Below are 15754 nucleotides of genomic sequence, written 5' to 3'. Positions count from 1 at the left end.
CCCAGGCAGCAGGTGGGTGCTGGTGGCAGGAGAGGCTGTCCTGCCTGTCAGTCAGCTCCTCTCACAGCTTCGTTATCGCCCTTGCTTTATTGGAAGCTGAGTAAATTGCTTTTGTCTGAGGCAGGATAATGGCTGGGAGAGGGACTGCGTGGAAATGGCATTTTCATGAGGCTGGTTCCTCCCCAGCAGTGACTTGCATTTTAAGCTCAGCCCCTTCACAAGCCCCGGGCTTTCCCCACCAGAACTCTCCTCCACCAAGCAGCCCCCGACACTCTGGGGTGAGGACCCCCAGCTCCTCCCACTCCAGCCACCCTCTCTGGGATCAGAGAGCAAAGAAAGCCGTGCCCAGCCACCTACTCCATGCACAAACCCGCCAGGACCCTGGGGGACTGCCACACCGTGCTGGGGGCACAGTCCCACACACAACCCTTGGCACCAGGCACTGCTGAGCCACACATGGATCCAGCAGGGTCCACTCCTCAACTTCTGCTCCAAATATTTCCTATAAACTCAGCAAAATTAATCTCTTCTAATAAAACCTGTTATTGTTAAAGCTCACCTCCAGGTTTTACAAATCACTGGGCTGCAAAGCAATTTGTTTATTCCCTGTTTGAGGTGATTTGCAGCCTCCTGTCCTCCCTAGCATGTCCCTGGGTCTTCCTTTTCCTCTGCTGTGTCCTATGTTTTGCTGCACTGGTGACCAATGCATCCCAATCTCTCTTCTTCCCCCAGCAATCCCATTCCCTGACAGAAAATTTGAGCATAGACCCCCCCCCCCACCCCCAGCTCTGCCAAGGATTGCTACAGCACAGCCATCACTATTGGAAAAAACTTGCTGCAGTGATTTACAGCTGCTGCCCTGCAGCTCCTGAATGTTTTTCTCCTGTGCTCTTTGCTCCCCAAGACCACAGTTCTCCAGGTGCCAGAGGTGACCATGGCTCCAGAGACACCAGCCACGTCTGCCTGTTCCTGCTCCCAGCACAGGCTGACACCTCTGGGGGCAGAAAGAGCTGGTGGCTCTTTCTCCTTCTCATCAGCACAGTGAGGGGTGAGCAAGATGGAGGTACAGGACGTAACAAGCTTCAAAGGGGCTGCAGGACTCCAGGCAGCTGGGCCAGGGTGGGCATTGCCAATGCTCGGAGTTGCTCTCCCCCTGCAGAGGCAGAGCCAGGCCCCAGAGGCAGCCAGCACCCTACTTTGGGGACTCCATTCCCACCAGGGTGGAAATCTGGTCTGGGTGCTCAGGTGGGTGCCAGGATTTTACCTGTCACAGGACCCAGCATCTCATGGCCACAGCATGGAGCATCCCCAGCTCACCTGGGGCCTCACTGTATCCTGCACCCCTCACGGCAGCAGCTCGCAGGCTAGGCAGGAGCTCCCCAGCTGCAGGTTTTTAAAGCTCTGAGCCCTCAAGTGCAGGGGATGATATTGATGCTCATCCCCATCCCCAGCAGCCCCAGCTGCCCCAACTCTGCCCCTTTTTACCAGAGGCAGTGCCAAAGCCCCGTCCCCTTGCCGTGCCACAGACAGAGAGCACCGACAGCAGAGGCTTCGTTTAAAGAGCTTTATTAGCTGCAGCAGGTCTGATGGTGGCAGGCTGGGGGGCAGCAGGGGAGCAGCTCGGGCCCCCCTCTCCCTCCCCACAGCTCCGGCCCCAGCGGCCGCGGTCACCCGTGGGGGCAGCAGGGACGGGCTCTGCTGTTTGCACTGCGACATAAGCGCCCGTGGGCCAGACCCTGCCCGGGGCAACGTGGTGCTGTGGCCTGGTGGGGAGGGGTGCTTGACCGAGAGGGGGCCGAGAGCCACGGCAGCACGGGCAGCGGGATGGGGCCACGCTGGACGGGGCTGGCGGGTGAGCGCCCCATCCTCTGTGAGATGCGAAGGGAGGAGGAATGATGGGTGCAGGGGGCCAGCGCCGATGGCACACTGGCACACCTTCCCAGGCACACGCGGAGCACGGGCAGCTGCCTGGCTGAGCGATGCCAGAGCGTGCCGGGAGGACGCCAGCAATGTGCCGTGCCGTCCTTCCTCTGCTGAGCTCAGGCCTTGACTGCTGGGGGCTGCGGGGCAGGCAGGGCGGGGCGGGGGGATACACACGGGCTGTAGGATGGAGGCTGGAACTTAGATACGCACGGTGGGACTGGAACCGAGCAACTAAACGGGGCAACCTACAGGAACAGGCGGCTGGGTCTGCGAAGCACGGGGGAGGGCAGGGAGGGTCCCGTGGGCAGGAGGGTCCCGCTGGACAGAGAGCTGGGACACGGCACAGCCCGCGGCACCACCCGCACAAGGCCGGGGGGATGGGGACACCACGCGTGGGCACATGCCCTGGCCCGGGCACAGCCCCAGGATGCAGCCGTGGCACCGACAGGTCCGGCTCCCGCACCGCGCCGAGCCCGAGCACCGCCGGGCCCCGTGGGACAGGGAGGTGGCGAGGGGGGCTGGACAAGACGGGGTGGTGGGGCCAGTCTCTGGCAGGGGGTGCGGGACCCTCGATGGCCCCGCTGAGTCCGGGGCGGAGGGGGGCTCCGGCGTCCCTCCGCACCGCCCACCTACAGCACACAGGAGGTGTCTGCCGAGCGCTTCTTCAGCTCCCTCCCGGCTTTGTGGTGGTGGTGGTGGTGGTGTGCGTGGGCTGAGCCCGGCGCGGCGAGCTCTGCCAGCGGCTCCTCCCGCAGCTCGGTGTCCTGGGGGTGCCCCGGGCCCCCCGCTGCCTCCACCCGCAGGTACGCCTTCACCTTGTGGTGCCGCGCCTTGCCGTCGCTGGAGTCGATCACCCGGCACTCGTAGGTCCCCTCGTCCTCCAGCTTCACCCTCGACAGCCGCAGCTTGTGGGAGATGTTGCTGCCGACCACCTTCACCACCTGCGTCGGGGCAGACTGGCGGTCAGGGGGCCCCCTCAGGACTCCCCACTGCCCCCCGAGACACCGGGGTCAGTGCCACCCCGACCGTGTGCCATCACACCACCAGCCCCAGCTGGCGAGGCCGTGGTAAAGGCTGGTGAAGTTGGTGCGGGGGGACCCAGCCCCAGCCTGGGCCCGCGGGATGATGGAAGCCCTGGCTCGCACCCGGCCACGCGGGGCTCAGAGATCGATGCGGAACCACGCTGGCTAATTAGCTTTTCTACCAAATTGATTCGCTCTCAGTATTTATCACCCAATGAAATTTAAGACTTACTCACTAGCCAGAGCCGCGGCTGCTCTGGGCTGGGTCAATAAATCAGATTTATAACCCACCCCGAGGCCCCTGGCTCTGTTCCCTATAATCACACTGGATGGCAAAGGCCGTTTTTCTACTCGCCGCTGCATTTGTTAGCTGAGGATTTTATGGTGTTTGGAAATGGGGCTGGAGAGGGGCAAAACCCACCCCAAACAGCACAGGAGGCACTGTGGGGACCAGGACCCCTCAGTGTCCCCTCAGCCCCTCACTGTGGGGGCATCCAGTGCTGGAACATGAAGGCACCTGCCCACACGTGCACCTACAAGCGCGTACAAACACCCAAGAGCTCACACATGCTGCTGCACTCAGCTGCCCTGCACACCGTGGGCTGCTGAGAGGGAGGTGGTGCCCCAGGTCACAGCCAGGGCCACCCCAAACAGCGCCTCAGGGCTGCTCAGTGGCCATGTGCAGGGGCAGGAGGTGCCAGGCCCTGGTGCAAGTGTGCCCAGATGCTGAGACTGTCATGGGAAAGGAGCTTCAAAAAAAAACCTCTTCATTGGGAGAGCCAGAAGTCACTGAAATTAATGGCTGGGAAATTTAGAACTAATAAAATAAAACCCCAATTTGCTGGTGCCACCAGTGGCCATGGAGCTGCTACCCAGCAGGTCACTGAGCCTCAGGAGAGAAGATTTTATGATGGCACATAACTCCTGTGGCTCTGCCAGCACAGGCAGGGCAGGGACAGCCCTCACTGCTCATCGGAATGGGGCAGAGCCCCTGGCACGGCCAGGATGGACAGATTTGCTGTGCCCAGCCCCAGCTCAGCCCTGTGCTGTGCCATTGGATTCGAAGGGAGAAAAAATAAACCCAAACCCATCATGTTTCACTGCTCTTCATCCCTGCAAAGCATTTCCAGCACCAGGTGTGTTTGGTGGATAACACACAGCCAAGGGGGGCCTGGCACGGTGGCTCCTCCTTGGGATTTACATCCCCCCCTCAGTGTTTGACCCTGCTGTTTGTTCCCAGCCACCTGCAGTTGTGTCTGTACCTCACGTTCCATCAGAACCACCCATGCTCATTTACCTCCTCCATTCCATAAACACTTAATGATCAAGGACATTTGAAATAACAACAAACAAAAGAGGTTTGAAGCTCCAGCCTCTCCCTGCTGGCTGGATCTGGAGGAGGCAGCAGAGAGCTCGAATGATTCAAAACAAATCCTGGTTACACTTGCACACCCATCAATTCCATCCCAGCGTGCAATTAACTGCCTAATTATGCTGAAACATTCACTGGTTGAGCTGAGAGGGAATGCTGGCCCCAGGATGGCTCCATGCACCTGCCGTAGCCCCTCCTGCCCCTGGAGCAGGGCCTGGGGGGGATGCAGGGAGCAGCAGCCCCCCGAGCTCAGCAGACAGGCTCTGGCAGAGCCCAGGCTCTGGCTGCTCCAGCAGCAGTCCTGGAACTGTGCTGCTTGTGGGGCAGAGAGCCACAGCACCCTGGTGAGGAACAGATTCTGGAGGAAATAGCTTAGGTTTGGATATGGATTGTGGGTCTCAATTAATCGAAGGGGACCTGATCCCTGGAGGGGGATTCATTACCATCAAGAGAACCATGCACCGATCCTGCAGGTGGATGCTGAAAGGTGATGCTCTCCCTTGGGAAGGGTCCCCCAGGGATGAGCCTGATCCTGGGTGTGGGGAGCACCCATCTGAGAAGCCACAGGTGCCTGACCAACCCTATCCCCCCTTGCTCACTCAGTGAAGGAAAATGGAAGTGCCAGGAGGGGCTGCCAGGTGACAGTGGAAAGGTCTCCAGCACTTTGTGTCTGTGGCACCCCCAAACACAGAGCTCCCCAAGGCAGGGCCAGCCAGGGGGGCACTCACCTGGCAGCAGAAGGCCAAGAGTGTTTTATTTAACTGGTTAGTGGCTCCTCATTCTGCTCACATGAGCCTAAATGGCTTTGGGATGCTAATCCGCTGAGTCAATTGGATTATTTTATCCCTGGCATTAATGTGTCACTCGGATCCCGGACGAGGCTCAGGGTCCAGGCTGTGCCTCTCGGTGCCAGGGAGAGCAGGGCAGCCACCCCTCACCCCAGTCACCCCCAGGACTGAGCCAAGGCAGGTCCAGGCCTCCCACCCTGGGGTTCCCAGCCTGTGGCACCAGGACCAGCAGGATGTCCTGCTGAGCCCTCAACAAGAGCCATCACCCAAACTCACACTGATTTTTGTCGCCTCTTTCCCGGGCTCCTCTGGTGGTGATGATTTCAGCTGTGGAAAAAGCAGGGGAGGGGGAGACCAAAGAGGGAAGAGAAATGGTCAGCTCAGCCCACCAGACTCCTTCCCACTCCCAGGATGCCTGCCCCAAGGAGGAAGGAAGAGGGAGAAGGGGGAAGAGAGAAGAGACTGCCCAGAGCCAGCAAACCCAGGCACCCAGGGCAGATGAAACCACACTGGGTACCCGGGATGGGAGGGACCAGCAGCAGCAGAGCAGCCAGGGAGCATGGGATGCTCACCCACAGGTCCCACTGCATCTCAGCTCCGGGTGCTCCCCATGATCCCGGAGTGGTAATGGAGCCCTGATCACTGTGGCATCATTGCTGCAGCAGTGACCCCTGTCCCTGGAACTCTGTCCCCATCACTGCCAGCCCCTGCCCCATTGCCACCTCTCCAGCAGCCACTGGCTGTGCATCCCCAGTGCCTCCAACACCCTTGACCCTGCCCACCCTCGACCCCTGGCAGCACTCCCCCCCATCCTGGCAGCACTGCCCTGAGGCTTCTCAATTTGTGGCAGCACCAGCAGCAGCCCTGCCAAAGACACTACAATAAAGGCTCATTAAAATCCCCAAAGCTGTTTCCCATTCTTTGGCCCTTATCTCAGTGTGAACAGAGAGAGAAATAAAGAGAGGCTGTTTGCCGGACCAGTACACAGAGAAACAGGGGACAAGGGAGGGATGGAGGGTGCAGGGCCAGGAGGGATGAGCTGGTGATGAGATAGGCAAAGGCACAAACACAAGCACAACAACAAAGCCTCAGCCTGGGACAGGTCCTGGCAATGGGCCAGGCAGCCCCTTGGCTGGGAAGGACAGCCAGGACAGCCCATCCCCACTGTCCCTGGAGCATCCTCAGTGCAGCTGGATGTTGAGCAGCCCATGCATTAACTGCACCACAGGACCCCCGGCTGCTCTCTGTCAGAGAGGGGCCCTGCAGGTCCGGTCAGCACCGGGGGTGCTGCTGCAGGTTGGGGTCCCACCAAAACCCAACAGTGGCTGCAAACAAAGCCCTTCCCCATGGGGAATGCAGGCAAGAGCTCTGCCTGAAGGGCTCAGCCTTTCCATGCTGCCGGGGAGGAGGAGGACGAGGGGCATTACCTGACTGGAAGCCCACGTCTGTTTGTCCGTCCAGTCCTTGTGGTTGCGGACGTACCACCACTGGATCTCCAGGGAGTAGGAGGGGGAGCCGCTGCCGCGGAAGGAGCACGCCATCTCCACATCCTCACCCGCCTGCGCCGTCATGTCGTGCGGGGTCTCGGTGAAGAGAGCTGCTGGAGACAGAGCCAGGGCTGTGGGGGCCTGCGGGGACAGAGCACTGTCCTGGTGAAGGACAATGCCTCCAGCCACACGGGCAGAGTCTCCAGGAGCGCCTGGATCCTTCCCTGGCCAAACAGACCCAGCCCTACAGCAGAGCAGACAGGTCCGTGTCATCCCCAGCTTCTCCTTTCCCACCCCATGCCCCCTCCCAGCCCCAGCAGAGGTGCCTGCCCCCCACCCCAGGCACATTGCAAAGAGCAGTGGGGGGTAAAGGGAGGGAGCAGGAGCCTGTGCCCCCGTGCTCCCACAGCATCCCTCATACCCCTGCCCCAGAACGAGTGCAGGACCTGTCACACCTCTGAGGTGTAGGGAATAGAGCATGATCGCATCTCACTCAGATCAGGACATAACTGAAAAACAAATCCTCACTTAATGCGGCCCCAAACAGGCTCCCACACGCCATATGGTTTGCTTTCCTCGCTCAAAACAAATATTGTTCAGAGATGTAATTAGAATTCTTTTCATCTCCTCTGGAGAGACTGTTGTTTCTCCGTACAGACGGCCCCAGCGCGCAGGGCACCGGCAAGCGCTGCTGCCACCATCGGTGCAGTGGCTTCTCCGTGACACGGCACGGGGACAGCCCTGCCAGCCCCCTGCACAGCCCGGGCACTGCCGAGGCTGCCCTGCGTCTCCTGTCTTCACTCACCACCTCAGCTGCCGGCACTGCCGGCTCACAGCCACAGTGCAGGTCCCACCGGAGCCAGGGGAGCCCTCTGGGACACACAGCCTGTCGGGAGCAACACTCTCTCCAGCCCTGATCCCTCTGAAAACCAATTATTACCAGCCCAGACAAAAAGTTAATACCTCTAATATCTCCCTGTCCCTCTGGACGCATGGAAATCCCTTCCACTTATCGCTTTCCTTTAATCCATCTCAGCAGGGAACAGAGGAAAATACCCAAAGCTGGGGTTTACCAAGGCAGGGTGTCCTGGTGGGGTTCCCAGTGCTGTTCCCACATCCTGTTCACCCAGAACCAGGCACCACAGAACGTGGATTCTGTGCTGGGGAGTGGAGGGAGCCCCAAGGGAACAGCTCTGGTGACTGAGGGTTGTGGGAGGAGCAGGGGGGCCTTCTTGGCACGGGACAAAGGGTTCTGTGCTCTGAGCCACAGTAGGGCTGAGGCTGTTGTGTCCAGTCATTACTCAGCACTCTCCCACCCATTCCCTGGCTGCAGCCAGGATCAGCTCTTGCCCCACAGAATTCCTGCAGGCAGGAGCAATGGCCAAAGCCAGTGGGTCCCAGCAGAGCCTGCACCTGCCCCCAGCCTCCACAGCTCCAGCAGTGCAGGGGTGGGGTCTTGGCCTGAGGGCTCCAGCCAGGTCCAAATTGCTGTGAACACAATTAAAATCTGCTCCCACAGACAGGAATTTGGCAGATAAGCTGAGGAAAGGCTGGATTGAATCAAGCGCCTTCTTTCTTTCCCATTTTAATTGGGAAGCGTATGTACTAATTAACCCCAGAGCTCAGCCACCTCCAAGCACATGCAGAGGAGCATAGATCCTGCAGACGGATGGCCAGGGTCATCACCTTTGCTGGGGACACATCTTTCAGATATGTCCTCCAGCAGCACCGTGTGCCCTCCCTGGTGGATGCCATGGATGCCAGCCCCGCCTGGACAGAGGTGACTCCCTGCCCGCCCAGCCCTGCCCCTCACAGGGACACCAGTGGGATCAGGGTCCCCCCAGGCAGCCCCCGGGCTGGGCATGGACCCTGCACGGGGTTGGCCAGGCTGCCTGGACACTGCTCCTGAGAACACTGGACAAGTCACCAACTCTGGCCACTGCCCTGTCCCCCAGCATCCCGGGCCCTGCCCACCCCAGCCCCCTCCCTCTCCCCCCACTGACACTGGGGCCATATCCCCACAGCAGGAGGGAGGGAGGGGGGCACTGCTCCGTGTGCTTTATGGCCTGCTACCTGTCATAAACTGAGAACACCAGGATCAATAAATCTTCCAGGAAATAAAAATCAGGGGAAATAAAATGAACTCAATGGGGAAACACAGATAAACAGAATTGAAAATGCCTGCTGGGACAGCTTGGTGCTCTCATAAACCAGAGGCAGACCTCTGTGGGCACCATCCCTCACCTTGGTCATGCTCTGCACAGGGAGGGGGCTCCATCAGCGGGCATGGGGCTGTGCTGGAGTAAGAGCAGGTCGCGCATTGCCCTGAGGACCTGGAAATGACCTCAGACCCCTTCTCTGTTCCCCTGCCTCGTCCCGTGGGCCCCACACAGCACAGAAAGCCCCTGCAGGACTGTGCCTGCTGCCTGCCATTTCTCAGCTGTGCCAGCTTCCACGGCCCCCCACCACAGCCCCCACAAGGCACCAAGGACGACCCCGGAGCAGCGTCATGGGCACCAACCCAGGCTCACTGTTGTGTAAAGATGTACCAAGGGGCGATGAAATATGCATTGGACACTTGCAAACGCCTGTTAATCACTCGGTCAGGGCAGGTTCCTGCTCCGGGAGGGATTTTTTCCCTAAGCCGGGAGTCAGAAGCCTCTTTCTCTACCCCAGCTCACTGGAGCTACAGCCGGGCTGGTGGGGTGACAAGTACCAAGCAGGCGGCGGGGCTGGGGCTGGCTCCATCCCGCGCTGGGCAGGGACAGAGGCTGGGGGAGCTGGGCTGCTCCTGCTCCTGCCCACTGGAGTGTCCATCCAGACCCTGCCCTGCGTCCCGGTGTAGGGCCGGCTCTGACCTGCTGGGTTTGTGCTGCACCGCTGCAGGAAAAGCAAGTGTGTCCAACAGAATCCACCACCACTGGCACTCTCCCTAGGCACCCACAGCCCCTCCGACACCGTCCCCTCCCCAGACATCCATGACCTCCCCTGCACCCTCCCCTTCCCGGGAGCCCGCGGCTCCTGTGGCCGATGGACAGCTCCGGCTCCGGCTTCAGGGGCTCCCTGTCCTGCCGGCAGCAAAGGCACCCGAGACACATCCCGGCACACGGACAGGGCCAGACCCAGAGACAGATGGACCCTCCTGGCTGCCACAGGACCCCCCAGCCCTTGGCACAGCCTGCCTGGGAAAGAGCCATCCCGGGGGATCGGGAGGCACCCTCCGGATGGATCCAGAAGAGAGCTGGGCACTGCCCCAGTGCCTGGTGACCCACACTGTCCCCACCGCGGGGACACCGGCTCTGCCAGAGGCTGCTGCACAGGTCGGGCTGCAGCCTCGCTCCCCTCCCCTTCCCACCGCCAGGAACAGCTGTGGATGCGTCTCCTCCTGACAAGGCTGCGAGCAGGGATGCTGACCCCGGGGCGCTGAAAACACATCGCGGTGCAAACCGCTGCATAAACACGGCGTGACGGCCGCGTCTCTGCTGGCAGAGGGCAGGTGGCTCCGGCCCCGGCAGCCGAGCGGGCAGAGCACCTCGGCGCTGAGCGCTGCTCTGCTCCAGCCAGCCGGCCATCTCCCTTCCCACGAGACGCTCAGGCTGGAGCATCGCAGCCGTGGCTGGGGCCGGGAGGCTCCCACCACACGCTGGGGATGGCAGCGCCATTGCTCTGCCCCTCTTTACTGTCATATGAGCAGCAGAAGGAGCTCAAATTTGCAGCATGTGAATTAAAAACAAAAAAACCCCACCTAACTCGGTGACTGTGATCAGGCCAGTGGTCACCTCGCCAGAGAGCTGGAATTAACCTTGAAAACTGCAGATATTTCCAACAGTGCCCCTTCGTGCTGGGCTGCCCCAGCTCCTGCCCCCAGCGCTTCCCACTCCTCTAATGTTTAACCCCCTCAGCAAGAGCGAGGTCAGTGGTGAATGTCTCCAGTCTGGCCCCAGCTACACAGAGCTTTGCTGTGTGGGACTTGCTGCTCCCATCTGGCTCCCGGGGACTCAAGTTCTCAGAAAATTCCCTCCCAAGGGGCTTAAGGAAGAGCTGTTATTTGATAGTGTAAGTAGCAAAGACCTAAATCAGCCTTTTTTAGCCAGCTCCCCGTGGGGCTCCAGCAGTGTGTGCAGCCAGCCCGCAGCCACCCCTTGCTCTGGTGCTGCTCTCTGCCAGGGGATGGTTCCCAGCAGTCAGGGGAGGATTCTCAGCTGGAATCATTCAGTAGGAATGAGATGGGGCAGACAGGATGAGCCCCCCTGGTCTCACACCCAGCACCCAAAACACGAGCCATCAGACTGGCAGCTGCTGCCAAGAGCTGCCCACACCACACACAGGTGCTGGTACCATCCCCAGAGCTGGCAGTACCTAGAGCTCATGGACACAGCACTCTGCTGCCCAGCTCTGCCCACCCCATCACTGCTGAGCTCATCCCAACCCAGCTTCACACGGAGCACACAACACAAGTCACGAATGCACCCCTCACAACTGAGCCCAGCCAATATCCCAATATCAGTCGGGCACCCAGAGCCATAACAAGGGGGCAGCCAGGCAGGAAAGGGCCCCGCAGGAGGGGAAACAGCCATGGAACAGAGGAGCTCGAGGAGCTGCCGAGGACAGGGCCAGGAAGGGCTGTCGTCCCGAGGTGCACAAGTCCCACTCACACCATGAACCAAAGCCCCAGAGGAGCCGTGAAGGGGAGAGGGCCCAGCCGTGCCCTCCTGGGCATCCATCTGGCCCCAAGAGCAGCCCCTGATGGAGGCAGCAGTGCAGAGCTTCCAGCTCCCTGGCCCACTCCAGGTGCTCACTCCAGCCCCGCCGTGCTGCCCACAGCCCCCCGACCCCGTGCAGCCGCGCCGGCTCTCGGTTGATTCCTGCCTCGCTCGCAGGGAACGTTATGATTAAAATTAGCTGTCACTGTCCTAACGTAATAATTCCCAGTGTCTGGCCCGTCGTCTGTCAGCCGCTTCAAGGGAAGAGAAAGCCCAGACGTTTGATGAGGAGAGGTGTCAGATGTAATTGCGTTGAATGACTGCACGAACAGCAGCAGGAAAAACACATCGCGTGGAGAATTCCCACCAGGAAGTGTGCAAAAATCCGGCAGAATGCAAAGTGTTTATGAAAGTAATTGATAGAATAATCACTGGGGTGTGCGGGAACGGAGCAGGGCAGCGCCCTGGGGAGCCGGGGCACCGCTTCCTCCAGCCTCCAGCCGCGGCTCAGCTGAGGCGAGGCGATATCGCCTGTACACGATGCCGGGAAGAAGCTGGGCTGCTCCTCCTCACGGCACGGCTCCCCTGCCCCGCTCCAGAGCCAGCAGGCTGGGAAAGCGGCTGGAGCTTCCCAGCCAGCGCATGAGAAAGCCGATGGCAGCAACCCAGCTTGCACAGGCTGCAATGGGGGGCATGAATAATTGAAGGCGCCAGCCTGAGGAGAGGAGAGAAGGGGGAGAGGCAGCACTGTGGGTAGGGAAGGGATGGTGGGAAGTAATCCTGCGGATCAGATGCTCTCACGGGGCAGTTGGAGCCCATCCTGGCTCCATCCTTGCCAAAGGCAGAGCCTTTGCTGTGGCGGCAGGTAAAGGACTTTCTTTGATTGCGACTTTTCCCTCCCCAGAGCCGTGGCTGCCCTGCGAGCAGAACCCCGCTGCCCACTGTGGGGTGGCAGGATGGGGGAGCCGCCCGTGCTCCAGGGATGCTCATGGCTGCTCGCCGATGCCTGCAGAGCACACGCTGCTCCGGTCAATTCCCTCGCTGCATCCGGTGTGGACAAGTTAAAAGGAAGAGTGAACACCCTCCGGGGCTGTGGCAGAGCTTTGCGGGTGCCGTGGAGGCTCCTCCAGGCCTCCAGCACCGGGCAGAGATGGTGGCGAGCTCCGGGCTCTGCCTGCTGCGGGCAGAGCCTGGCAGGACCTGCCCGTGCCCGCCAGCCACAGCCGAACCCATCCCGCCGGCCACAGCCCCTCTCCAGCTCCACGTCTCCAGCCTGCTGGACTCTCGTGGTGTGGAGGGAAAGCTGCACCAGCCAGTAATGAAATGATCAGTCTCCGATCTGCTAAACAGCGATTTATACAGGTTTTCAGCACACACAGCTTTTATCAAATTGGTATTCACCTACTGAACACAAATGGCTTATTATACATGACCCACTTATTCACTGCTTTTCAGTATCGTTAATAAAGGTTTCTGTTGTGATTAAGTGAGTTGCTGCAGAACTGCTCGAGTAGCAAGCTGTAATGTGGCTCCAAAGTGCACTCGCCCTCCCAGAATATTTCATCTCCTTGGCTCCCTGTTCCCTCGCAGCGACCATTTCACTATTTATTTGCCTATTGCTGAATTTCTGTGGGGAGCAGCGATGGCTAATGGAGGCTCTTCACCCACCTTTCCATCTGGCATGCCAGCCTGGCAGGTCTAGAAACTCTCCTGCTGTGAGCCCCCAATGCAGAGGCTGATCATCCCTTCCCTGGGCAGGCAAGTGCTGCCAGCCCAGGCGCTGCTGCGGGACACCACAAACTGCGGGACACCTCACACCTGCCACCCTGGCATGGCCCGAGGCGTCGTGTGCTCGGAGGCTCCTCGGGACAGAGAGTTGGCCCCTCCGCACACGGGAGGCCTCGGAGCCGGGCAGGGGAAGAGCTGGGACCCGGGCACCCAGCATGTCCCCGTGGTCACTGCTCGGGCTAAGATCGAACGTGCCCGTGTCACACCACAGAGAGCGAGGAGGGTCTCAGCAGCCTCCTCCGAGGGGGCTCGGTCCCCTGTCACCTTCTTGGTACCCACGGGAGAGCTGCCCCTACGCCAGGTTCCTCACCGGAGGGTGCAGGATGCAGGAAGAGCTTCCCCTTCCCAACCCCGGTGGATCCCAGCTGCTCGGCAGCACCGAACCACCGTGCACCGGAGGGAGCGGAGGAGCGGGAGGCGGCGGGGAGCCCCGCTGCCGGGGCGTGGGGCACCGCACGGCGGGGCGGGCGGCGGCACCGGGAGGCGCACAGACATGTTCACGGACTCGGGGTGCGGGTGGCGGCGGCGACACCGTGAGACACACGGAGACGGGGCGCGGACGGCGGCGGGCACCGGGAGGCGCACCGGGAGGTTCACGGACACGGGGTGCGGGTAGCTGCAGGCACCGGGACGCACCGTGCAGAGCCCCCGATTCGGCAGCCCAGCGGCGAAGGCAGAGGCCATCCCCTGGGCTCCGGAGACGGGAGCGGCGGAGCCCAACCCCAGCTCGCCCCGGCTGCCCCCCGCTCCGCTTCTCGAGCAGCCGGCGCGACGGTCCGCGACACGGAACTGCCCTCGGCGGCGGAGCCCGACCGGGATCCCCGATCCTCCGCACCCGTCCCGCTGCCCGGGCAGGAGCCGCCCCGACCCGCCGCCAGCCCCGCGGGGCACCGAGCCCCGGGAGCTCCCGCCGCTCAGCCGCCCCCTTCCCGAGCCCCGGCCGCCGCCTCACCGCTGCCCGCCGCCGGGGCGTCCCACGGGGGGTGCCGGGAGGCGGCGCCGAGCTGCAGGTAGAGCCCCAGGTAGTGGAAAATCCCCAGGGCCAGGGCCAGGGCGCCCATCTTGCCGCGGGCGCGTCCGTCCCGGGGGCGGCGGCGCCGCCGGGCCGAGCCCTGTCCCCGGGGCTGCGCCGCGGTCCCGGCGCCGCCGCGCTGCGGAGCTCTTCCCTCGCGCGGAGGGCGCCGCGCGCCGAGGCGGTGCCGCGGCTCGCCCGGAGCCTCCCCCGCCCGGCGGAGGGATCCCGGCCCGGGCGCACCCCCCAAGTTTTTTTCCCACGGTTCATCCTCAAACTGCGCGGGGCGGGGCCGGACTCGCCGCGCCCACCCGGGACCCCCGGACCCGCCGGGACACCCCGATACCGCCCCACCGGGACCCCCCCGTGCTGCCCCGCACCGCCGGGAACCCCCGGCACCACCGGGATTCCTCGCACCGCCCCACCCGGACCCCTTTGCGCCCACTCGGGACCCCTCGGCACCCCCCGGGCCCCCCGTCCCGCCAGGACTCCCTCGCCTCGCTGGGACCCTCCGCACCGCACTGCAGGGACTGTCAGCACGGCCAGAGCCCCGCGGCACGCACAGGTCCGAAAGGTTTCTTCTCCCTGGCATCCCCGGCGGTCCCAGCCCCCGAGCCCCGCGGGGCGAGACCCCGGGCCCCGCGGGTGTAGGCGGGTGAGGCTTCAGCACCCGGGACAGCGCCCGGGGCAAAGCGCGGCTCCGCCCGCCCAGCCCGGTACGGCACGGCCCGGTACCGCCCAGCCCAGTGCGATCCCGTTCATCGTAGCACGGCCCCAGCGTCTGCAGGGGCAGTGCCGGAGGGGCAGTGCCCGGTGCTCCGTGCCAGGGCCCATCTGGGGGCATTTGGAGGGGTTTTTGAAACGTTACAGAAAGAACAAGGACATGCGTCCCCACGTGTATCCTGATCGCTGTCCCAGGCCGTGCAAGACTTGTCTCAAAGGGAAAAACCTGCAGCTGAGGGGGATTGCAAGCTCACATGCACCCTCAGAGCCCGGCTGAAGTGTGGCTGGTGGCACCAGAGAGAGCTGGAACAGCCACCCTGCTCCTGACGAGAGCAGGATTTCATGGAACCACTAGGTTCCCCCTGGCCCTTTGGGTGCATAAATCCTGAGGCCAAACCCACCAACACTTCCAGAGCTGCGCCTCACAGCAGGTCACAACCACAGCAACAGCACCTGTGCAATTCCTGCACCTCTTCTGAAAAGCCTAAAATTCACCAAGGGGCCCAGTGGTGCTGTATCACTTTCCTAAACCCTGGCCTCAGCACCAGGGGAGGCACAGAGCAGGCATCACTCACAAGAGAGTATCTGCATGCAACAGAGCAATCAAAAGGATATTATGTGCTCTCTAGATAAACAGAAAAAAAAATCAGATTATTTCAGGTGTTTTCTGCCATGAGATGACAGATGTTGGCTGCAAAGAGATTCTTTAAATTGGATTTGAAAATACTGACTGTATTTCCTCAGCCTTCCCTTGGCAGGGCTCCAGAAAGAGTGGGGGTATGCTTCCCATTCCCCTCCAGCAAGGCAGGTCCCTGGCCAGGAGCTGTGCTGCCTCATACCTGCTTTACTAATCAATAATTTAAAAAAAAAAGTTGTACCTGCTGCAGCATTTGCTGCATGTCAGAATAAAGCCTGGCTCAGAGCAGAGCATTGATC

General features: G+C 61.5%; 1 protein-coding gene across 2 annotated transcripts; it reads right to left on the bottom strand.

The window, feature by feature from the left end:
• Window positions 1–1550: 1550 nt before the first annotated feature.
• On the bottom strand, window positions 1551–14204 carry VSTM2L (V-set and transmembrane domain containing 2 like). Of its 2 annotated transcripts, none has more exons than XM_059862797.1 (4): window positions 14036–14204; window positions 6533–6705; window positions 5382–5432; window positions 1551–2864 (listed from the first exon to the last, which is right to left on the bottom strand). In XM_059862797.1, the coding sequence occupies exons 1-4, from the start codon at window positions 14142–14144 to the stop codon at window positions 2553–2555; spliced, it is 645 nt and encodes a 214-aa protein (XP_059718780.1). In that variant the 5' UTR covers window positions 14145–14204; the 3' UTR covers window positions 1551–2552. The 2 variants fall into 2 exon arrangements, with proteins under 2 accessions (XP_059718780.1, XP_059718781.1); XM_059862798.1 differs by having other exon boundaries at window positions 6533–6702.
• Window positions 14205–15754: the final 1550 nt, after the last annotated feature.

The sequence above is a fragment of the Haemorhous mexicanus genome, chromosome 18 (genome assembly GCF_027477595.1).
Source record: "Haemorhous mexicanus isolate bHaeMex1 chromosome 18, bHaeMex1.pri, whole genome shotgun sequence".
NCBI classification, from domain to species: domain Eukaryota; kingdom Metazoa; phylum Chordata; class Aves; order Passeriformes; family Fringillidae; genus Haemorhous; species Haemorhous mexicanus.
The sequence above is the reverse complement of the archived record's forward strand: the minus strand, read 5'-3'. Positions and strand labels throughout refer to the sequence as shown.

What these genes read in the sequence shown, in the direction of transcription:
- VSTM2L (XM_059862797.1), bottom strand. Translation starts at nt 14,144, where the DNA reads ATGGGCGCCCTGGCCCTGGCCCTGGGGATTTTCCACTACCTGGGGCTC. An exon ending in CGCCCCGGCGGCGGGCAGCG is followed by an intron (nt 6,706 to 14,035) that starts GTGAGGCGGCGG and finishes CTCTGTCTCCAG; the next exon opens with CAGCTCTCTTCACCGAGACC. An exon ending in AGACGTGGGCTTCCAGTCAG is followed by an intron (nt 5,433 to 6,532) that starts GTAATGCCCCTC and finishes CTTTTTCCACAG; the next exon opens with CTGAAATCATCACCACCAGA.